The 24029-nt window shown below is 47.4% G+C and overlaps 1 protein-coding gene across 1 annotated transcript; it reads right to left on the bottom strand.

Moving 5' to 3' along the window:
• Positions 1-5359: 5359 nt before the first annotated feature.
• Positions 5360-22041, bottom strand: LOC129696762 (gastrula zinc finger protein XlCGF8.2DB-like). Its single transcript, XM_055634912.1, has 2 exons — positions 21949-22041; positions 5360-7293 (listed from the first exon to the last, which is right to left on the bottom strand). The coding sequence occupies exon 2, from the start codon at positions 7162-7164 to the stop codon at positions 6055-6057; it is 1110 nt and encodes a 369-aa protein (XP_055490887.1). The 5' UTR covers positions 7165-7293; positions 21949-22041; the 3' UTR covers positions 5360-6054.
• Between the last annotated feature and the right edge of the window lie 1988 nt (positions 22042-24029).

Genomic DNA, 24029 nt, shown 5'->3' with positions numbered 1-24029 from the left:
CTCTTTAAGAACTCTATCTAGCTCTCCCTTGAAACTATCCAGAGAACTTGCCTCCACTGGCCTCTGAGGCAGAGAATTCCACAGACTCACAACTCTCTCTGTGAGAAATTGTTTCCTCATCTCAGTTCTAAATGGCTTATTCCTTATTCTTAAACACTTGTGTACAACACTCCCACCGTGTGGTGATCCACCACATTGCAGGCCCGGCTGATATGTGGACAAAGTACTGGTTTGACGTATTCCAATACACAGCAGACAAATTGTGCAAAATAACTGGGTTCACACTAAAAATGCCCCTCAGGTCCCTATCGACCCAATATTCTACATTATATCTGCATCTGTTCCATCTCCTTGTCCACATTGTGCCTCAATCATTAATAATTATCACTGATGAACATTGTACCGCAGATAGACACAGAGTGCTGGAGTAACGCAGCGGGTCAGGCAGCATCTCTGGAGGAAAATATTTGATATTTTGTGTAAGAACTCTCCTGTTCCATCCCATCTTGTTTGTCCAGAGATGACACAGTGCCCTCTGATCCGAGACTCTCCCATTACTCCAGCCCTGTTTAGTCCTGTTGAGCCTTGAAAACCAACGGTGTAGAGACACTGCATTTAAATTCTTCTCTGTACTGTACACTTGTCATTGACACGTGGAAAGTCCAAAAGTTGACCTCTGAATCTGCGGAGCCTGTTCCTCACCATCCACAGTTTACATCAGCCAGATTCAATTTCAGTTGTGTTAAGGTTAGGACATCACAGCTTTAATAGAAGATACATCCTCTTATTCTCACACAGTGCCCTCTGATCCGAGACCATCTCCCATTATGTGGAAACACCTGTTTAGTCCTTCCCGTTTTGAGCCATTTGTTTGTGGAGACATTGAGGTGTTGCAACGGCCTCTCCAGTGTAAATCTCTTCCCCCATGTACTGTCTCTGTCGCCCCCCCCCCCCCTTTCCCCTGTTGGGTCTCCACTGCCCATGTCTACCCTAGCAACGTGGAGCGGCCTCCAACCGGAACGACCTGGGGGCTCCAGTCACGGAGCCTGCGGACTCACCATCGTGGAGCTGGCCAGCTTCAGCGGGTCAGCAACTGTGGAGAACATGGATAGGTGACGTTTCACAGAGTGCTGGAGTAACTCAGCGGGTCAGGCAGCATCTGTGGAGAGAAGGAATGGGCGACGTTTCAGGTCGAGACCCTCCTTCAGACTAGGAGTCGGGGAGAGGGGAACGAGAGATATAGATGGTGATGTAGAGAGTTTGGTTTAGGGTTAGCAGGGAGAGATAGATCAGCCATGATGATGGAGTAGACTTGATGGACCGAATGACCTAAACTGCAGCTGCATGCAAACTATAAACTTGCAACTGTGCAGTGTAGAAACAGGCCTCTGTACAAGCTCACCAATGCCTCTACTTCCCGAGACCATGGAAGTTCAACATGTCCCCTACAACTCCCACCAACTTGTACAGATGCGCCGTGGAAATCAGTTTACCGGGATGCATCCCAGCACGGTTAGGGAACAGCCCCGTCCAAGACCCACAAGAAATCGCAGAGTTGTGACACAGGCCAGACCGTGATGCACACCAACCATCCTCCCTTCCATCGCCTCCATCTATATGACACGCTACCTCGGCAAGGCCAGCAGCATAATCAAGGACCAGTCTCACCCCCTGGTCACTCCCTCTTCTCCTCTCCAATCGGGCAAGAGGTACAGAAGTGTGAAAATGCACACCTCCAGATTTAGGGAGTTTCTTCCCAGCTGTTATCAGACGGGGAGAGGGGGTCACAGGGCTGTAAGGTCGTCCCCTCCCACATCGCTCCATCGGACCGTTCCAGAGAGGGGAGGTCACCTCTCACGCAACCGACCCTCGAGGGTGAGATTCCATCCTCTCCCATCACCAGCCACTCCCACACCCTCAGGTACAGCCCCTCCAGACTCGAGTAATTGCCGAGCGAGTCTCCCCCTCCTCTTCCTCCCACTCTCCGCCCCTCAGCCTGGTCCCTCCGTCCCCCCCTCCCCCTCAGGAACCCCCTTGCACCGTGCCACCACCCCTCCACTCCCCTTCCGAGGGTCGAGTTCAGTCCAAGCTCCGGCCAAGAGGGGCGCCAAGGTCAGGAAGACTAAGAGGAGCAGGAATGGGGTTACGATGCGGTCGCTGACCCCTCACGGCAGCCATCTTCCTCTGGGGTCATCCTCCATCTTTGTCCGGGGTCCGGTGGCTGGGGTCAGAGGGCAGGGCCTGGATTAGGCTGAAGCCCAAGGTGAGAATGAGGAAGGTGAGTGGCCACGAGACTCGGACAAACAACATCGTCCGCTACCTGGGGGGAGAGCAGGGTCAGTGGAGGTACACCTCACGCTGCCTCAGCAAGGCCAGCATCATCATCGAGGACCAGTCTCACCCAGCCCACTCCCTCTTCTCCCTTCTCCCAAGAGGCATACAAGTGTGAAAACGAAGAACGCACACCTCCAGATTCAGGGAGTTTCTTCCCAGCTGTTATCAGGCAACTGAACCGTCCTCTCACCAACTAGAGCGGTCCTGACCTCCCATCTACCTCATTGGAGACCCTCGCACTATCTTTAATTGGTCTTTACCTTGTACTAAACGTTATTCCCTTTATCCTGTATCTGTACACTGTGGACGGGTCGATTGTATTCATGTAGTCTTTCTGCTGACTGGATAGCACGCAACAAAAACGTTTTACACTAACTCGGTACACAGGACAATAAACAAAACTCTCCCTCTCTCAAAGCAAGCTCAATGCTAGCATTTCTATCAAGAGGGCTTGCATACAAACACAGGGATATAACGCTGAGGCTCGATAAGGCGCCGGTCAGGCTGCATTTGGAATATTGTGAGCAGAGTTGGGCCCCGTATCTGAGGAAGAATGTGCCGGCCTGGAGAGGGTCCAGAGGTTTACAAGAATGATCCCTGGAATGAGTAGGTTAATATACAATGAGAGTTTCTCGGCACTGGGCCTGTACTCGCTGGAGTTTAGAAGGATGAGTGGGTACCTCATTGAAACTTCCCGAATAGTGAAAGGCTTGGATCGAGTGGATGTGGAGAGGATGTTTCCACCAGTGGGAGAGTCTAGGACCAGAGGCCACAGCCCCCAAAATTAAAGGACGTTCCTTTCTGTTTCTTTAGGTAGGAGATGAGGATGAATTTTTTTAGCCAGAGGGTGGTGAATCTGTGGGATTCATTGCCACAGACGGCGGTGGAGGCCAAGTCGGTGGATATATTTAAGGCAGATTGTTGATTAGTACGGGTGTCAGGGGTTATGGGGAGAAGGCAGGAGATTGGTGTTAGGAGGGAGAGATAGATCAGCCATGATAAAATGGTGGAATAGACTCGATGGGCCGAATGGCCTAATTCTGTTCCTATCACTGATGGCCTTCTGGTGAGTCCGGAATTCACAGTGCAGCTTTATAGGACTTTGATCAGGCAACATTTGAAGCATTATGGGCGGTTCTGGTCGCCCCCATTACAGGATGTGGAGGCTTTGGAGACGGTGCAGAGTAGCCTCAATGGGCCGAATGGCCTAGTTCTGCTCCTGTGTTTAGTGAAGGTCTACATTCTACAACAAGTTGTTAAGTTCCAGTAGGCGGCGCGACTCTCGTCAGCAGTGGCCTCTGCAGCCCGTCCGCGTTTTTATTATTTTTTGTGTTTCTGTGTTTTTGTTGTTTTTTGTTGGGGTGTGCGTGTGGGGGTGGGGTAACTTTTAAATCTCTCCCTGCACGGGAGACCTGACCTTTTCTTGTCGAGTCTCCGTTGTCGTTGGGGCTGCAACGAGGAGCGGCCTCCAACAGGAGAAGACCGGGGACTCTGGTGCCGAAGACTCACCTCACCGTCGCGGAGCTGGCCAAGTCCAGAGCGGGTGGAGCGGTGGTGGAGCGCTGCTGCTGCTGCAGCCCGACCTCCGGAGATTCGGAGGCTGCAAATGCGGGTCTGGCGGACGGCGGCACCGGGAGCCCGTGGGTCCCTGGAGGGAGACCGCTTTTCAGGGCTCCTGCAACGGCGACTTCTCCCGCCCGAGTTGCGGGCTCGAAGAGCTCCTGGAGCGGGGCCTGACATCACCGCCCCACGCGGCTTGGAATGGCTGCGGGACTCTGCGAGCGCACGCCGGGGGCTCTAACACCAAGACCCAGTGTGCGACCTCACACCACCCAGCATGGCTTTAATGGCCGCGGGACAATCGCCATCGCCAGCCGGGGGCTTTGACTTTGACATCGGAGGGGGGGAGAGAGTGCAGTGGTGAGATAAGTCTATTTGGCCTTCCATCACAGCGAATGTGATGGATGTTTATGTAAATTATGTTGTGTCTTGGGTCTATTTGTTTGTAATGTATGGCTGCAGAAACGGCATTTCGTTTGGACCTCAAGGGGTTCAAATGACAATTAAATTGAATCTTGAAACGGCCAGAGGCAGAGAGCGCAGCGCGGTCAATGAGAAAAAACTTGTTCTGTATGAGTGTGAATGAGAGAGATGGAGAGAGAGGGACAGAGAGAAAGATGGAGAGGGAGAGAGATGGAGAGGGAGGGATAGGTCACAGAGAGAGGGAGGGAGAGGGGAGAGATACACAGAGACAGAGAAACTCGATGGGAATGAGTGTGTGTGAGCAGGGACAGGATGTGGTCAGTACAGGTTAGAGGGAGAGAGAGATTTTGTGAGAAGCTTTGCAACTGCAGAGAGGGAGGGAGAGAGGAGGGGAGAGTCAAAGTATCCTTTATTGTCATTCAGGCCTTTCAGTCCGAACGAAAGCTCGTGCCTTGCAGTCATAACATAGAATAAAATAACAAAACACATAATACAGATTTAACATCCACCAGAGTCTACCAGGCACCTCCTCACTGTGATGGAAGGCAAAAGTCTTAAAGTCCTTGTCTCTCCCTCCTCTTTCTCCCTCTGCGTTGAGGCGATCCAGGCTTTCGATGTTGAAGCCCCCGCCGGGTGATGGTATGTCCCGCAGCTGAATCCGAGTTCCGCGAACGGGCCGGTTCAAACTCCGCGGCCCGGGGCGGATGAAGTTCCCAGTCCAGCGGACAAAGCTGTTGCCGCGGGAGCTCCGGGGAACCGGTCACCAACCTGGGACCTGCGAGCTCCCGATGTTATCGTCCTCTGGGCCCGCGGGCGAGCCTCCGAAGTCGGGTCACTGCCACCTCGGCCACAAAGTCGGGGGGGGGGGGGGAGAGTCGGGGGGGGGACAGAGGGGGGGGGGGGGGGGACAGGGGGGGGGGGGGGGGGGAGGGGACAGGGGGGGGGGGGAGGGACAGGGGGGGGGGGGGAGGGACAGAGAGGGGAGGGAGAGAGAGAGAGAGAGAGAGAGAGAGAAATGCAGAGTGTGGAGTTTCTTCCGTGCTGTTATCAGGCAACTGAACCGTCCTCTCACCAACTAGAGAGCAGTCCTGACCTCCCATTTACAAAACTGAATGAGTCAGTCACCCAGCATGGAAACAGGTCCTTCCTTCAACCCAACCTGCCCACACCGGCCAACATGCCCCATCTGCACTAGTCACCTGGCACAGAAACAGGCCCTTTAGCCCAACTTACATCGAAGGAATGGGCATCGCGACTGAAGAGGGTCTCGACCCGAAACATTACCCATCCCATCCAACATTTTGTGTCTACCTAAACAGTGCCTATCTATCCATGTTGCGATGTGCCAGCGGGCTGGAGGAGCGGGCAAAGGCCTTGCCACAGGGCGGGCGGGTGAAGGGGCGCTGGCCGGTGTGGACTCGCCGGTGCTCCAGGCAGGTAAAGCCCTTACCACAGGACGGGCAGGGGAAGGGACTCACTGAGTACGAGCAGCTTTCAATTTCACTGTACATGTATAGTGACAATAAATGGCATATCTATCTATCTATGGGTACGCCGGTGCTGCCACACTAAGGGTCTCTCTCCGGTGTGTATCCGCTGGTTCTCCCGCAGCCTCTGTGCTCTCTTGAAACGCTGCCGCAGTGGGAGCAGCCTTCGCTGGCATGGACCCGCCGGTGCTGCTGCAACCCCCGCGAGCTGTCAACCGCCTCACAACCGTAAGGGCAATCGTAGGGCTGGCTACTGGTGAGACAGGGCCTGGGAGGCCATGGTAAATCGCTCTCCACACACTGGGCTCGGGACGGGACGGTCACCGGCGTGCACCCGCTGGTGGGACAGCAGCCTGGTGGAGCTGGTGAAGCCCTTGCCGCACTGGGCACAGGTGTAGGGGCGTTCGGTGATGTGGGTGCGTTTGTGCTGCAGCAGCCTGGTGGAGCGGGTGAAGCCCTTGCCGCAGTCGCTGCAGGTGAAGGGGCGCTCCCCGGTGTGCACGTGCCTGTGTATCTTCAGGTACTTTAATGACTTGAAGCCTTTGCCACAGTCGGAGCAGCCAAAGGGCTTCTCATCTGTGTGGGTGTGCTGGTGCATCAGCAGGGTGCTGCATTGGGTGAAGCCTTTGCCACACTGGGTGCAGATGAAGGGGCGCTCGCCGGTGTGGGTGCGCTGGTGGGACATCAGGTTGCAGGACTGGGTGAAGCCCATGCCGCAGTCGCTGCAGGTGAAGGGGCGCTCCCCGGTGTGGGTGCGCTGGTGCTGCAGCAGGTGGCTGGACTGGGTGTAGCTTTTACTGCACTGGGTGCAACTGAAGGGGCGCTCGTCGGTGTGGGTGCGCTGGTGCTGCTGCAGGTGGCTGGACTGGGTGTAGCCTTTGCCACAATGGATGCAGGTGAAGGGGCGCTCATCGGTGTGGCTGCGCTGGTGCAGCAGCAGGTGGCTGGAGTCGGTAAAGCCCTTGCCGCAGTCGCTGCAGGTGAAGGGGCGCTCCCCGGTGTGCTGGAGCCTGTGCCTCTTCAGGTTCGCGGACCACTTGTAGCATTTGCCGCAGTCGGAGCAGGTGAAGGGCCGCTCACTGCTGTGCACCTGCCGGTGATACAGCAGCCCCGATAACCGTGCAAAGCTCTTGCCACAGGTGGAGCAGCCATAGGGCTTCTCGCCCGTGTGCACCTGCCGCTGCAACTTCAGGTCCTTTGCCGTCTTGAAGAGCGTGCTGCAGTCGGAGCTGTCGAAGGGGCGTTCACCCGTGTGAACCCTCCGGTGGATCTCCAGTTCGTTCAGGCACTGCCAGGCCTTGCCACACACGTCGCACTCATAACGCTTCTCCTTGTTGTGCCCAGACATGTGGTCCTCCATCGAAGCTCAGCCCCTCGAAGCTCAGCCCGCACACCAAGCAGATGGGGTGGGGGGTTCACATGCACCCTAGCCACCCTCAATGGCCGCTCACGTCCCCGTCTTTCTGTCCCCAGCAACGGCTCCTAAACCCTGCAAAAGGGAACACAGAGGGTCAACAAGCTGGAAAACAAGACATTACTAACACGTGAACATTACTAGTGTTTGGGGATCAGGACAGAAGCCTCCTCGTGGCGATCCCTGGAAGCGACAATGCGATGCACTCTGTGACGCATCGGGTGACAATTCTGTCAACATGTTGGACGATGACAGAAGCCAACAGCTCCATCGTCTGACACAAGATCAAATTAGTGCTTGGGGGGGGGGGGGGGGGGGGGGGGGGGGGGGGGGGGGGTGAGGGGGTCATGGGAAGGTGACGGAGGAGGGGATGGAGTGAGGGGAAAAAATCACCCGTTCACATGCGGCCGCGCTAGAACAAACAGTGTACATACGGTGATAACAAACGCAACAAATGCAATATCCAGGGCAGAACAGTGCAAGATTGTGTTGCAGAAAGTCCAGGGTAGCACGGACGAGAAGGGCCTGATTCCGGGAAGAATGACCGACGCTGACTGTGTGGAGCTTGCACGATTCCCCCCCCTCACGTGTAGTGCCGACCGCGTCATGGCAACGTGCTGCTCCGATTGGCGGAGAGCGGTGTCTGCCCGAGGGGCGGGGCTACGTATCAACCAATAGACCATGCTGCAGCGTCTCTGGTCCTCCGAGTGCAGTGCCACCCTGGCAGCGGGAGGCCACTGTGCAGCGCTCCGCGACTTTCCCCCCCCCCCCCGCCCCCCACTCACCCCTCTTTCACGCACTCGTAATGTTCTGTTTGCCAGCTTGTTGACTCTCTGTGTTCCCCTCCTGCAGGGTTTTGGAGCATTAGCTGTGGATGGGGAGACGGGAACGCGAGTGGCCATTGAGGGCTGCCAGGGTGCCGGTGAGCCCCCCCCGCCCCATCAACTCGGTGCGCGGGCTGAGATTCGAGGGGCTGAGATTCAGTGGAGGACAACATGACGGGGTACAACAAGGAGAAGCGTTATGAGTGCGACGTGTGTGGCAAGGCCTGGCAGTACCCGAGCGAGCCGGAGCCGGAGGTGCACACGGGCGAGAAGCCCTATGACTGCTCCTCCTGCGCTGTTATCACCGGCAGGTGCACAGCGGTGATCGGCCCTTCACCTGCTCCGAATGCGGAAAAGGCTTCAAGTCGTCCCGCACACCGGGGAGCTGCCCTTCACTTGTAGCAACTGAGGCAAGTGCTTCACCCTCTCCACCAGCTTGCAGGAGCACCAGCGCACCCACACCGGCGAGCGCTCCTACATCTGCACCCAGTGCGGCAACGGCTTCACTGGCTACACCTATCTGCTGCCCCACCAGCGGGTTCACACCGGTCACCGTCCCGTCCCTAGCTCGTTGTGTGGTGAGCGCTTTGCCATGGCGGGTACACACTGGAGACCCTTTGTGTGCTCTCAGTATGGCAAGGGTTTCACCCGCATGTCCAGCCTATGGCAGCACCGGCGTACCCACAGCGGTGAGCGTCCCTTCCCCTGCCCGTCCTGTAATAAGGGCTTCACCCGCCATGACCCGCTGGAGCACCGGCGAGTCCACACCGGCCATCGCCCCTTCACCTACCCACTCTGTGGCAAGGCCTTTGCCCACTCCTCCAGCCTGTTGGCACACCACAGCATGGATAGGCACTGTTCATGTGGACACAAAATGCTGGAGGGAATGGGTAACATTTCAGGTCGAGACCCTCTTCAGTCTCGACCTGAAATGTCACCATTTCTTCTCTCCAGAGATGTTGCCTGTCCTGCTGAGTTTGTCCAGGTACACTTCATCCACCGGCTCTCCCTTGACCATTTTCCTAGTTACTTCCTCAAAAAAATCCAGATTAATCAAACATGATTTTCCCTTCGCAAATCTTCCTGATGTAGTAGTGGCCATAGGATCTGGGGTGATGGAGGAACTGAAGGAAATCCACATTAGGCAGGAAATGGTGTTGGGTAGACTGATGGGACTGAAGGCTGATAAATCCCCAGGGCCTGATGGTCTGCATCCCAGGGTACTTAAGGAAATGTCTCTAGAAATCGTGGATGCATTGGTGATAATTTTGCAATGTTCTATAGACTCAGGATCAGTTCCTGTGGATTGGAGGGTAGCTAATGTTATCCCACTTTTTAAGAAAGGCGGGAGAGAGAAAACAAGGAATTATAGACCAGTTAGCCTAACACCGGTGGTGGGGAAGATGCTGGAGTCAATTATAAAAAGATCGGTCCGAGTCAACATGGATTTACGAAGGGGAAATCATGTTTGACTAATCTTCTGGAATTTTTTTAAGATAGACAATAGGTGTATTCCATTCAGCCATTTGAGCCGGCACCCCCATACAATGTGATCATCCCCAATCAGTACCCCGTTCCTGCCTTCTCCCCACATCCCTTGACTCCGCTATTTTTAATAGCCCTATTTAGCTCTCTCTGTAAAGCATCCAGGGATCCCGCCTCAACTGCCCTCCGAGGCAGAGAATTCCACAGACTCACCCCTCTCTGTGAGAAAAAGTGTTTCCCCGTTTCCGTTCTAAATTGCTTACTCCTTATTCTTAAACTGTGGCCCCTGGTTCTGGACTCCCCCAACATCGGGAACATGTTTCCTGCCTCTGATGTAACTAGGAAGATGGACTTTAGCTGTAACTTGGAAAATGGACAAGGGAGAGCCAGTGGATGTCGTGCACCTGGGCTTTCAGAAAGCATTTGATAAGGTCCCACATAGGAGATTAGTGGGCAAAATTAGGGCACATGGTATTGGGGGTAGAGTGCTGACATGGATAGAGAATTGGTTGGCAGGCAGGAAACAAAGAGTATGGATTAATGGGTCCCTTTCTGAATGGCAGGCAGTGACTAGTGGGGTACCGCAAGGCTCGGTGCTGGGACCGCAGCTATTTACAATATACGTCAATGATTTGGATGAAGGGATTAAAAGTAACATTAGCAAATTTGCAGATGACACAAAGCTGGGTGGCAATGTGAACTGTGAGGAGGATGCTATGAGAACTGACACTTTGGAAAAATATAAAAGCGGATAAGTCTCCAGGTCCTGACAGGATACTCCCTATGACATTGAGGGAAGTTAGTGTAGAAATAGCAGGGGCTACGACAGAAATATTTCAAATGTCATTAGAAACGGGAATGGTGTCCGGTGGCGCCATGGAGCTGTGAGAGGCGCAGCATTCAGCTCCGCTCCCGCTAATGCACTAAATCGTTAAAAAAGACGTGCTGGAAGACGGGGCCGATCCAAAAATACTTACCGGAGATGCTTGCCGTCGAGTAAGTGACGTCATCAGAAATTGCTGCTAAATAATGGGGAATAACAGTACTTTTAAATGCAAAAGAGGAATCTTCCCCATAGACCTACTACAAGACCACATACAAGACAACGTGTTAAAGAGCTGGGTAAAACTACAAACAACATCAGAAAGTTATGAAGAAGAAACTGAAGCTCAAAGATTAGCTACTGAAATGGCTAAAACGGAAAAAGCAATGGAACAATCTATAAAAGCTGCGGTAATGAAAGACTTTGCTGATATGCTACATGAGGAGATTTCTGCACTGGATACCAGCCTGAGTAAAATATGAAACTTGGGAATCGAGAAATCATTGACGAAATCGGTACTCTGAGGAAATGTATTGAAGGGGTTGAGACCGATTTAAGTGCAGAAATCGGACGGATGGGACTGCAACGAAAAGCTGGAACATGTTCTCCATACCACAAAAACATACAGCAATGCTATGAAAGAAATGGAAACTGCGATGAATGAAATGTCTGAAGAAATGAAGAGAATGAGAAAAGACCAATAGAGTGTCTCAGGGCAAATGTCCAAAATGACTGATAAATGCCTGGATTTGGAAGCCAGATCAAAAGGATAGTTGGAGTGAGAGAAGGAAAGGAGACCGGAATGGATTCCCGGGAATTCACTGCCAACTTACTTAAAAAAGTATTCAAGCTGCCTGATAAACCGAAAATAGATGTTGCACACCGGGTTCAAAGAGCTCAATCGAGGCCAGGAGCCCCCTTCAAGAGAGATTATAGTGAAATTTCATGACATTTCTGTTCTGGAAGACATTATGAAAAAAATTCCACATGGATCGAATTTGATGTTTAAAGATGAAATTGTTAGATTTTTCAGAAATTACCCAGCAGAAGTAGCTAAGAAACACGACCTGTTTACAAAGACAAGACTAATCCTGAAAGGTATTAAGGACCTAAAAATGGCATAATGTACCCTGCAAATGGTACATTATGGAAAGGATTACATAAGAATTGAGAACGTGTCTTTATTGATCCCGAAGAAGCATACAAATATGCACAAGAACTAACAAAGGAGATCAATGGATAAGTAAAACAACACGGCTATCAGGATGTTGTTTTGTCATAAATATCGGGAGAGGGGAACCTGAGAAAATATGACTTCTTAAATAACTGAAACTATAAAGGATCTCGTTAAGATGGAGGAATATTACATGTGGCAAAGTCTAGACACTTTATCTACTCTGGAATGTTAACCCAAGGTCGAACTCACTCTTTGAATGAAAGACTCAAAAACAAAAGGCAGTCGCGGAACATGAAAAAATTAAATTAAAGGGAGTTGAAAGTAACAATTTACTAAAAAAATAAAAAAACTTTCATGATTGTATACCAACACATAAATAACTGAACTAACCTAGTTATATCAATCTAAAATGAATTAGTATAACCGAACAAGGATTCACTCCTCCGGAGAGGGGGGGTTTATCTTAATTTATCAATGAATTTGTGGATCACTGATGGTGTGTTAAATACATTGATATATGTTAATACCATACTAATATACTAAAACATGTGTAACCGGTTTGGGAATGTAAATCCTCGTTATGTATAATATAATAGAAGAATTAAATTAGAGGAAGCGATTTGAACAACTGGCAATTGGCCAACAGCCAAGAGTGTAATTTTGGTTAACCCCTTCCAACCAGCAGGTTATTATTTTAAGACACTGGGTTATGATCGTGAAGTTTAATACTATAACTTTCATTATATAGTAAATATATGTTTATAGGAAGACTTAAGTAGATCTATATGTTTGATCTTTCTCTATATACCATCTGGTCTCGAACTGACTCTTCTTCCTTCCTATAATATTTGTTCAAGGGAGCGACGCTTAATGTGAATTAACATTGACGCAAGTTCACAAAACATCGACCCAAGTTCAAAATGTGATCATCGGGGGAGACTTCAACTGCGTCCTGGATCATTATCTGGATAAATCAGCACAACAAAAGAGGCTACATATAAAATCAAAATCCAATGAACTTTTAAATACATACATACATAAAAAACACAAATATAACAGACGTATGGAAGATTGCAAACCCAGCTGGAAGGGAATATTCCATCTACTCAATGGTATATAAAGCCTACTCAAGCATTAATTATTTCCTAGTGGACACGAATTCCGTTTACAACCAATCCTAAATACCACAATAGTATCATCTCGGATCACGGTTAACTTATTTTTTTAAACTAGAAGGAATGCCCAATAAAAAATCGTTCTGGAGGGTCAACCCTCAAATTTTAAACATGTACATGTCTAAAACAACAGATGGAATTTTTCTTTGAGACTAATGATACCCCAGGTATATCACCCTCCTTACTATGGGAATGGTTTAAGGCATTTATTCGAGGATCGATAATTTCATATCAAGCTTTTCAAAATAAAAAGGATAAGACTGAACAATTGCAATTGGAAGAACAAATTAGACAATTGGATTTAGACAATGCGAAAGACCCAACTATAGACAAACACAATAAGATAACAATACTGAACTTTAAATTGAACAGAATTTTATCCGCAAGAGTTATCAGACTATTTCAAATCACAAAACAGGAAAACTTTGAATTCGGGAATAAACCACATAAACTCTTGGCACGACAATTGAAAAAACGGGAAAAGGATCATACGATTCCAAAAATTAAATCAGATAAAGAGGAACTGATAATGTTACCTAAAGATATTGATAAAAGATTCGCTCAATTTTATCAAAACTTATATACATCCAAAACATCAACAGACAGCATTTACCTCAAAATTTTTTTGGATAACTGCAACCTCCCAAAACTCAATTTGCAGGAACAAGAAGAATTAGGAGCTCAAGTTTCAATTAAAGAAATAGAAGAGACAATAAACTCAATGAAGAATGGTAAAACACCAGGACCGGATGGATTTAGTAATGAATTCTATAAAAGATTTTGTGAAATAATCTCACCACGTTTACACAAACTTTACACATACGCATTCAAAGAACAGACATTACCAGAATCATTAGCGGAATCAACTATTACACTTATACCTAAAAAGGATAAACATTTAGACGATCCTGGTTCATATAGAGCTATTGCACTGTTAAATACAGATCAGAAAATACTAGCGAAAACTTTAGCAAGAAGATTAAGCAAATACGTTAGTAAATTAATAAATCCGGATCAAACTGGATTTATACCCAAGAGACACTCATTCAATAATCTGAGACGTCTTTTCAATATAATGTATTTGAGGGAATGAGGAAATATTATATAAATAGAACTGCTCGGATAGTGACTTTTATATAAATTAGCTAGGTAATTTGCGAAAGAAAAGCATAAGGTTTTCCTGAACCGAAATAAAGTGCAAACAGACATACACACAGGCAAAGATGAATCAAAACATGGAGGCCTGAACCTGAACCTGCTTAGCTGAGTTTATTGATTTGAGGCAATTATAGCACCGGAGGAAATTGTATTTAGTATGATTGTGTTGGAGAATGAATAACTGAATAGGGGCCTCTTCTTAGGCCAGAGTTCGCTTGCTCTTTTGTTTATGGACATTCTTAAGTTGTGAGGTTTGTGCTGAGTTTGAGAAATAGTTCAGGGCTGAGAGATAATAGGCCGTGTAGTTAGCCTTGGCTATGTTGAATCAGGATGTATGTGGAGAGGAGTAATTGCTTGGAGAAGAAGGTAATTTATAATATTTGTAAAAGGCCTTGTAGAGAGATTGGAAGTACAGCTCCCAGAGATAGCAGGAAAAGATGAGGCTGTAAGTTAAGAATGAAGCTGTATCCTGGAACCAAACACTTATTAACTAAGTTGACAGATTTACGACCATGTATGCTTGGATGGGCAATGGACGTTTTGAATTTAGAAACTTTAATTCAGCACTTATTTAATTAATGATTTTAAGACATAGGTAAAAGTATTTCAAACTGTGAAATTGTAGTAAAACAAATTATGAAATGTATTGTCTTAGTAGGAAGGTAAACTTTAGACGTAGAAAGTGTTTAGATTTATAGAAATATCTTTCTTCTTGGTATGGCAAGTGTGTATGACATGTGATTATTGTATTTATATATATGTATTTTATATTTTGAGGAATGGTCTTTGATAATTGGGCCTACTGTGGTTTTGCTGTGTTGAAATAAAATAAGCAAAGTTATACCACAGGCAAACAAAGGCTGTAAAGAGACCAGAGAAGGGGGATCATGTGACTGATGTTGTAAATCACCAGAATGACCCAGATGATTGGTTACTAGCTTGTCATACCCTCTGTCTGAAATGTCTAATACTTATATAAATGCCATGAGTTTGTATCAAAGTTACTCCTCTCTGAACCCGCCCCAGAGCATCAACTCTGTGTGGAAGGTTCAAGAGACTAGTCTCAGCTGAATAAAGAATTGATTTCAACAGCAACAAGTGTTTGAGTCAAGTTGACTTTAGATTGACAGAAGAACTCAATTTAACACATTCACCTAAAATAGAAGATTTATCAATTATTTCATTGGTTGCAGAAAAAGCATTCAACCAAGTGGAATGAGAATACCTCTTTAAAGTATTGCAAAAATTTCAAATGGGAGAGAATTTTATCTCATGGATAAAATTATTATATGACAAGCCTACAGCTGGAATATTAACTAATATCATACTGTCTCCGAAATTTCAACTATCCAGGGGCAATAGACAGGGTTGTGCTTTATCACCCTGATATTTGCTCTGGTGATAGAGCCCCAAGCAGAAAATATAAAAATGCATCCAAATATCCACGGTTATAACACTAAACACTCTATTAATAAAATATCATTATACACAGATTATGTAGTATTATACATTACAAAATCGCAAATTAGATTACCAAATTTATTAAACTTAATAGAGGAATTCGGTTCCTTCTCAGTATATAGAATAAATTGGAACAAAAGCGAAATAATGACGATAAAACCTCAAGAGCCAACACACCTTTTAAAATTGTCACAGAAAATTTTAAATATCTGGGTATTCAAATTACTAGAAAGTACAACTCTTTATTTAATGCAAATTATTTGCCTTTACTTACCAAATTACACGATCTGACACAATTTTGGAAAACACTTCCAATGTCTTTAGTAGGCAGAATAAATGGCATAAAAATGATTTTTCTTCCACAAATTCTGTACTTATTTCAATCAATACCAATATACCTACCTAAATTTATTTTTTTTAAACTTGATTCACAAATTACAAATTTTATATGGGACTATAAATCCCATAGAATCGAAAGACGACATCTATGCAAACCCAAAGAATTTGGTGAACTTTCACACCCTATTTTTTGTATTTCTATTGGGCAGTGAATATCAAAAACGTAATTCACTGGTTGGACAACCCAACACAACAGGCAGAATGGATAGTAATGGAGAGAGAGGATTGTTCTCCTTTTAGAAAGATAGAAAATAGGTGCAGGAGTAAGCTATTCGGCCCTTCGAGCCTGCACCACCATTCAATATGATCATGGCTGATCATCCAACTCAGTATCCTGTACCTGCCTTCTCTCCATACCCCCTGATCCCTTCAGCCACAAGGGCCACATCTAACTCCCTTATATATAGCCAATGAACTGGCCTCAACTACCTTCTATGGCAGAGAGTTCCAGAGATTTACCACTGCGTGAAAAATGTTTTTCTCATCTCGGTCCTAAAGGATTTCCCCTATATCCTTAAACTGTGACCCCTTGTCCTGGACTTCCCCAACATCAGGAACAATCTTCCTGCATCTATCCTGTCCAATCCCTTAAGAATTTTGTAAGTTTCTATAAGATCCCCCCTCAATCTTCTAAATTCTAGCGAGTACAAGCCGAGTCTATCCAGTCTTTTTTCATATGAAAGTCCTGACATCCCAGGAATCAGTCTGGTGAACCTTCTCTGTACTCCCTCTATGGCAATAATGTCCTTCCTCAGATTTGGAGACCAAAACTGTACGCAATACTCCAGGTGTGGTCTCACCAAGACCCTGCACAACTGCAGTAGAACCTCCCTGCTCATATACTCAAATCCTTTTGCAATGAAAGCTAACATACCATTCGCTTTCTTCACTGCCTGCTGCACCTGCATGCCTACCTTCAATGACTAGTGTACCATGACACCCAGGTTTCGCTGCATCTCCCCTTTTCCTAATCGGCCACCATTTAGATAATAGTCTGCTTTCCTGTTTTTGTCACCAAAATGGATAACCTCACATTTATCCACATTATACTGCATCTGCCATACATTTGCCCACTCACCCAGCCTATCCAAGTCACGTTGCAATCTCCTAGCATCCTCCTCACCGCTAACACTGCCCCCCAGCTTAGTGTCATCCGCAAACTTGGAGATATTGCCTTCAATTTCCTCATCCAGATCATTAATATATATTGTAACTAGCTGGGGTCCCAGCACTGAGCCTTGCGGTACCCCACTAGTCACTGCCCATTGTGAAAAGGACCCGTTTACTCCTACTCTTTGCTTCCTGTTTGCCAGCCAGTTCTCTATCCACATCAATACTGAACCCCCAATGCCGCGTGCGTTAAGTTTGTATACTAATCTCTTATGTGGGACCTTGTCGAAAGCCTTCTGGAAGTCCAGATATATCACATCCACTGGTTCTCCCCTATCCACGCTACTAGTTACATCCTCGAAAAATTCTATAAGATTCGTCAGACATGATTTACCTTTCGTAAATCCATGCTGACTTTGTCCAATGATTTCACCACTTTCCAAATGTGCTGCTATCCCATCTTTAATAACTGACTCTAGCAGTTTCCCCATTACCGATGTTAGACTAACTGGTCTGTAATTCCCCGTTTTCTCTCTCCCTCCCTTCTTAAAAAGTGGGGTTACGTTTGCTACCCACCAATCCTCAGGAACTACTCCAGAATCTAAAGAGTTTTGAAAGATTATTACTAATGCATCCACTATTTCTGGAGTTACTTCCTTAAGTACTCTGGGATGCAGCCTATCTGGCCTTGGGGATTTATCGGCCTTTAATCCATTCAATTTACCCAACACCACTTCCCGATTTCACTCAATTCCTCCAACTCCTTTGATCCGCGGTCCCCTGCTATTTCCTGCAGATTATTTATGTCTTCCTTAGTGAAGACGGAACCAAAGTAGTTATTCAAATTGGTCCGCCATATCCTTGTTCCCCATGATCAACTCACCTGTTTCTGACTGCAAGGGACCTACATTTGTTTTAATTAATCCCTTTCCTATCTAATCTAATAATCTAATCTCAGTGCTGGGACCCCAGCTATTTACAATATATATTAATGATCTGGATGAGGAAATTGAAGGCAATATCTCCAAGTTTGCGGATGACACTAAGCTGGGGGGCAGTGTTAGCTGTGAGGAGGATGCTAGGAGACTGCAAGGTGACTTGGATAGGCTGGGTGAGTAGGCAAATATTTGGCAGATGCAGTATAATGTGGATAAATGTGAGGTTATCCATTTTGATGGCAAAAACGGGAAAGCAGACTATTATCTAAATGGTGGCCGATTGGGAAAGGGGGAGATGCAGCGAGACCTGGGTGTCATGGTACACCAGTCATTGAAGGTAGGCATGCAGGTGCAGCAGGCAGTAAAGAAAGCGAATGGTATGTTAGCTTTCATTGCAAAAGGATTTGAGTATAGGAGCAGGGAGGTTCTACTGCAGTTGAACAGGGTCTTGGTGAGACCACACCTGGAGTATTGCGTACAGTTTTGGTCTCCAAATCTGAGGAAGGACATTATTGCCATAGAGGGAGTGCAGAGAAGGTTCACCAGACTGATTCCTGGGATGTCAGGACTGTCTTATGAAGAAAGACTGGATAGACTTGGTTTATACTCTCTAGAATTTAGGAGATTGAGAGGGGATCTTATAGAAACTTACAAAATTCTTAAGGGGTTGGACAGGCTAGATGCAGGAGGATTGTTCCCGATGTTGGGGAAGTCCAGGACAAGGGGTCACAGCTTAAGGATAAGGGGGAAATACTTTAAAACCGAGATGAGAAGAACTTTTTTCACAGAGAGTGGTGAATCTCTGGAACTCTCTGCCACAGAGGGTAGTTGAGGCCAGTTCATTGGCTATATTTAAGAGGGAGTTAGATGTGGCCCTTGTGGCTAAGGGGATCAGGGGGTATGGAGAGAAGGCAGGTACAGGATACTGAGTTGGATGGTCAGCCATGATCATATTGAATGTCGGTGCAGGCTCGAAGGGATGAATGGCCTACTCCTGCACCTATTTTCTGTTTCTAAACTCCAGAGTGTACAAGCCCTGCTGCTCCATTATCTGCATGCTTACCTTCATAGACTGATGTACAACAAACCCCAGATCCTGTTGTACTACCCCTTTTGCCAACTTGACGCCATTTAGATAGTGCTGGAATAGATAGTGCCTCATGGCAACATCCTTGTAAAAATCCTTGTAAAAATCTTCTCAAGAGCATTTTCTTTCTATCTGTCAGTTAATGCAGAATAAGAACATATTGACTGCATGATATTTTCTTTAATTTCAGATGTCAACAGTGTGTCCAGAATACTCGCTGACATGATCTCCTACACTGAACTGCAGAGTATTTGTCAAATAACTACCATCTTATGCACATTGTGTGAAATTGTGATTTGTTAGCTGCGCAAAACAATCCAAATGGCGGTTTATTTATTATTGTATCTACGATGGACGTTTGCTCTTTGGTGCAAGCAGGGGTAGGGCTGTGATACATCATTGTGATACATACGTTGAATTGTACATCACTTACACTGGTTAGCTGATATGCTGATCACTGCAACCCTGTGTAGCTCGTGCACAGAATAATGTGAATTATGTTAGACATATGTAAATCTATGCGAATTATGTAAATCTTACTATGCATGTCAGAAATAAAGTGTTAACCATGAGTCTATTATGAATTATTTAAAATTGAGTGGGTTGGTGCAATATTTGGTGCCATATGCTGCTAATAGACTTGGATAGACTTGGTTTATACTCTCTAGAATTTAGAAGATTGAGAGGGGATCGTATAGAAACTTACAAAATTCTTAAGGGGTTGGACAGGCTAAATGCAGGAAGATTGTTCCCGATGAGGGAGTTAGATGTGGCCCTTGTGGCTAAGGGGATCAGGGGGTATGGAGAGAAGGCAGGTACGGGATACTGAGTTGGATGATCAGCCATGATCATATTGAATGGCGGTGCAGGCTCGAAGGGCCGAATGGCCTACTCCTGCACCTAATTTCTATGTTTCTATGTCTATGTTTAATGTGTCGTTATCAGATATTCAGTGTTAAAAAGAGAAATAAATCACAATAAAAGCGAAAAGATGTTCCTTCCACAGCGTGCGGGGAGTCTAGCCTGGATCAGTACGGCCGAGGCACCAAAGTGAAGTTGCGGGGAGGTTTACAATGTTTTTTATTTAATGTTGTTCCTTGTCTAGTCTGAAATAAAGTTCATCATTGGATATAAAAATCGGAAGAAATGTAAATGTGTGTGTTATATTATTATATACATCTATATCATATTCATGTATGTGTGTTCTTTCCAGCACAATCGAATCAGATGTATGCTCGCTGAATAAAACCATCCCTAAGTTATACATCATTTGTAAATGTTGCTTAAAAAAATTTAATTTTGTGAAATACTTAATTTAGATAACCCCACCATTTACAGACAGATCTCATTCCACTCTCTGGCTATTGGGAAGACCAGATCCATTTTATTGTTGAGAAACAACTCCATAGACACAAAAACATTAAGTAACATTCCAGGGCTAGAGCAACTGGAATCTTCATATAGGATGATTTCACGAAAGGTCACTGGATCATAGATCCTCACCCACGTGACTGCAAAATCCAACTGGGGTACAAGCGTCACTTCCGGTACATGTTATTGATGCTGAAAACGCGCACTTTCACACCCGTTAAAAACCGCGAAAACGGCCAGTTTTTGAGCTGTAAATAACTGTGCCAGTCAGGGTGACCATGAGGCAGTTATCTTATTTTACAGTCCAGAAGATAGATTAAAACGAAGGTAAATACAAGAGGGAGCTGAAGGGGCAACAACAGCGGAAGTGGTTAGCGGACATTCGCCTTGGAGATATAAAGATCGAAAATATCGGGAATTATCGCGCTTGCTCGCTGCATTTCATCAAAAGTAAGGCATTATTGACGTTTTATCTATATTCATTTGTTATATGAAAAATAGTAAAAGTGAAAAATCGCGATAATTCCCGATATTTTCAATATTTATATGTGTTATTTATAGCTCAAAAACGGGCCGTTTTCGCGGTTTTTAACGGGTGTGAAAGTGCGCGTTTTCAGCATCACTATCATGTACCGGAAGTGAGCTTGTACCCCAGTTGGATTTTTCGGTCACGTGGGTGAGGATCTAAGATCCAGTGACCTTTCGTGAAACATAGAAATTAGGTGCAGGAGGAGGCCATTCGGCCCTTCGAGCCTGCACCGCCATTCAATATGATCATGGCTGATCATCCAACTCAGTATCCTGTACCTGCCTTCTCTCCATACCCTCTGATCCCTTTAGCCACAAGGGCCACATCTAACTCCCTCTTAAATACAGCCAATGAACTGTGTGGCCTCGACTACCCTCTGTGGCAGAGAGTTCCAGAGATTCACCACTCTCTGTGAAAAACGTTCTTCTCATCTCGGTTTTAAAGGATTTCCCCCTTATCCTTAAGCTGTGACCCCTTGTCCTGGACTTCCCCTAACATCGGGAACAATCTTCCTGCATCTAGCCTGTCCAACCCCTTAAGAATTTTGTAAGTTTCTATAAGATCCCCCCTCAATCTCCTAAATTGTAGAGAGTATAAACCAAGTCTATCCAGTCTTTCTTCATAAGACAGTCCTGACATCCCAGGGATCAGTCTGGTGAACCGTCTCTGCACTCCCTCTATGGCAATAATGTCCTTCCTCAGATTTGAAATCACCCTATTGCTATTATTTTCCCAAATACTGCAGATTTGAACAGTGTGATTAGATGAATGAATTACAGTGCAAGTGTAATACAAATCAACTCAAACACAGCATATGAGCCATTTAAAAATAAATTATTTAAGAAACATTAAAAAAGAAAATTACCAGTCAAAATTTATAAACATGTTATTCTTTAAAAAGAATTAACAGAATGATGAATCTAACCCTATAATCACACACACACACAAACTGTTCCCCCGCAACGTTGATTACACTGAGAGTCGGGTTGGGTCGGGTCGGTTACTGGAATGGACCCGGGATCCTGCAGCGCCTGCCCCCGCTGTAGCCCAGATCTGTGGCCCAGACCAACCACCCGCCCGCCGGCCCACCTCGGGCTCCAGGGGTCGCGGGCCGCAGGATCGCTATCGGGAAGGAAGGGGGGGGGGGGGGGGGGGGACAGGGCGCGGGGCCGAGCGGCGGCGGTTATTCCCACCTGAGCTCGCGGCGCTGCTTTGCTGCGCGTGGCCTCCTCCCTGCATCCGCCCGTCCCGCCGCCTCACGTGACTAGCCACCAGGTCCCGCCCCCCACGTGACTCCACTGACGGGCCGCTGCTATAGGATCTCTGGGCATCGCCAGCGACCAATGGGGGAGAGGCCCGCCTCCCCGGCCTCGCGCCATTAACGACAAGGTGCCGCCCCCTCCTTGCATCCGACCAATCACAGCCGCGTTCCCGCCGCAGGGGGGGGGGACCGCGTCTTATAGGTCAAGCCGTAGCCCCGTCCCTCGGACAGACAGCGTCCTCCGCCAATCAGAGCCTCCTATTGTCATGGCGCTACCGGCCCCGCCCCCGCGGCTCCTACACCACGTGCGGGGGGAGTAAATAATCACAGCAGCTGCAGCAAAGATCTTACAGCGGAGCAAGATGGATTACTGTCACGCAAACGTGAGGTTCGCGCATGGGCGGATTCATGGGTGATTATAGGACACAGTTTAGCAACCTGACCCCGCCATCTTGTTCCGGCCAAAGATTGGATCCGCAGCGGGGAGAGAGAGTGCGGGGCAGCGGGGCAGCGGGGAGAGGGAGTGCGGGGCCCGGGGCAGCGGGAAGAGAGAATGCGGGGCAGCGGGGTGCGGGGCAGCGGGGAGAGGGGGAGAGAGAGTGGGGGGCCCGGGGCAGCGAGGAGAGAGAGTGCGGGGCCCGGGGAGAGAGAGTGCGGGGCCCGGGAGCAGCGGGGGGAGAGAGTGCGGGGCCCGGGGCGGGGAGAGGGAGTGCGGGGCCCGGGGCAGCGAGGAGAGAGAGTGCGGGGCCCGGAGCAGTGTGGGGCGGGGAGAGGGAGTGCGGGGCCCGGGGAGAGAGAGTGCGGGGCCCGGGGCAGCGGGGAGAGAGAGTGCGGGGCCCGGGGCAGCGGGGAGAGAGAGTGCCCCAAGACAATGTTTGTTATTTAATGTCCCTTGTCTAGTCTGAAATAAAGTTCATTATTGGATTAGAAGAAATATAATTGTGTGTGTTATATACATTTATATAATTTTCATGTATGTGTGTTTATAAACATTTTATTCTTTAACAAGAATCAACAGAATTATGAATCTAACCCTATAATCACGCACAACAAGTCCCCCCCTGTCAATCACCCTGCGAGTCGGGTCGGTTCAACTCAAACACGGCTTGTGAGCCATTTAAAAAGAAATGATTTAAAAAACATTAAAAAAGACAATTTACCAGAATCAAATTTTATTCTTGACAAGAAGTTTGAACTGACAGATTTATGAATCTGACCCACACAAACTGTTGCCCCGCAACATTGATTACAGTGCGAGTCGCGTTAGATAGGCTCAGGTTGCTAAAATGGGCGTGGAAAAATGCCCATGATCCCCTCCATAGCGTACTACACGTCAGTCCATTGCATTTAGCAGGAGTAGTCTATCTTGCTTCGCTATAAGATCTTTGGCTGCAGAGGCTGCAAACCTGAGATAAAACCTCAAGAGGAGGGGCAGGCTACACAAATGCTGCACTAACTCAGCGGGATGGACGGACGCTCTGGAGAAAAGCAATGGGAGATGATTTGAGGTTGAGACCTTTCCTCAGACTGAGAGTTGTGGGAGAGATGTAGAGTGAAAAGCTTCTGCATTGAAACCTAGTAAATAGGTGCAGGAGTAGGCCATTCGGCCCTATGATCATATGATCATGGCTGATAATCTCCAATCAGTACCCCGTTCCTGCCTTCTCCCCATATCCCCTGACTCCGCTATCTTTAAGAGCCCCATCTAGTTCTCCCTTGAAAACATCCAGAGAACCTGCCTCCACTGCCTGCTGAGGCAGAGAATTACACACACTCACAACTCTCTGTGAGAAAAAGTGTTTCCTCATCTCTGTTCTAAATGGCTTACCCCTTATTCTTAGAAACATAGAAACATAGAAATTAGGTGCAGGAGTAGGCCATTCGGCCCTTCGAGCCTGCACCGCCATTTAACATGATCATGGCTGATCATCCAACTCAGTATCCCGTACCTGCCTTCTCTCCATCCCCGCTGATCCCCTTGGCCACAAGGGCCACATCTAACTCCCTCTTAAA

The sequence above is a fragment of the Leucoraja erinacea genome, chromosome 4 (genome assembly GCF_028641065.1).
Source record: "Leucoraja erinacea ecotype New England chromosome 4, Leri_hhj_1, whole genome shotgun sequence".
In the NCBI taxonomy this organism is placed as follows: Eukaryota; Metazoa; Chordata; class Chondrichthyes; order Rajiformes; family Rajidae; genus Leucoraja; species Leucoraja erinaceus.
This window is presented reverse-complemented; position numbering and strand designations above follow the sequence as displayed.

Excerpts from the sequence above, each read along its gene's own strand:
- LOC129696762 (XM_055634912.1), bottom strand. The coding sequence starts at position 7,164 with ATGGAGGACCACATGTCTGGGCACAACAAGGAGAAGCGTTATGAGTGC.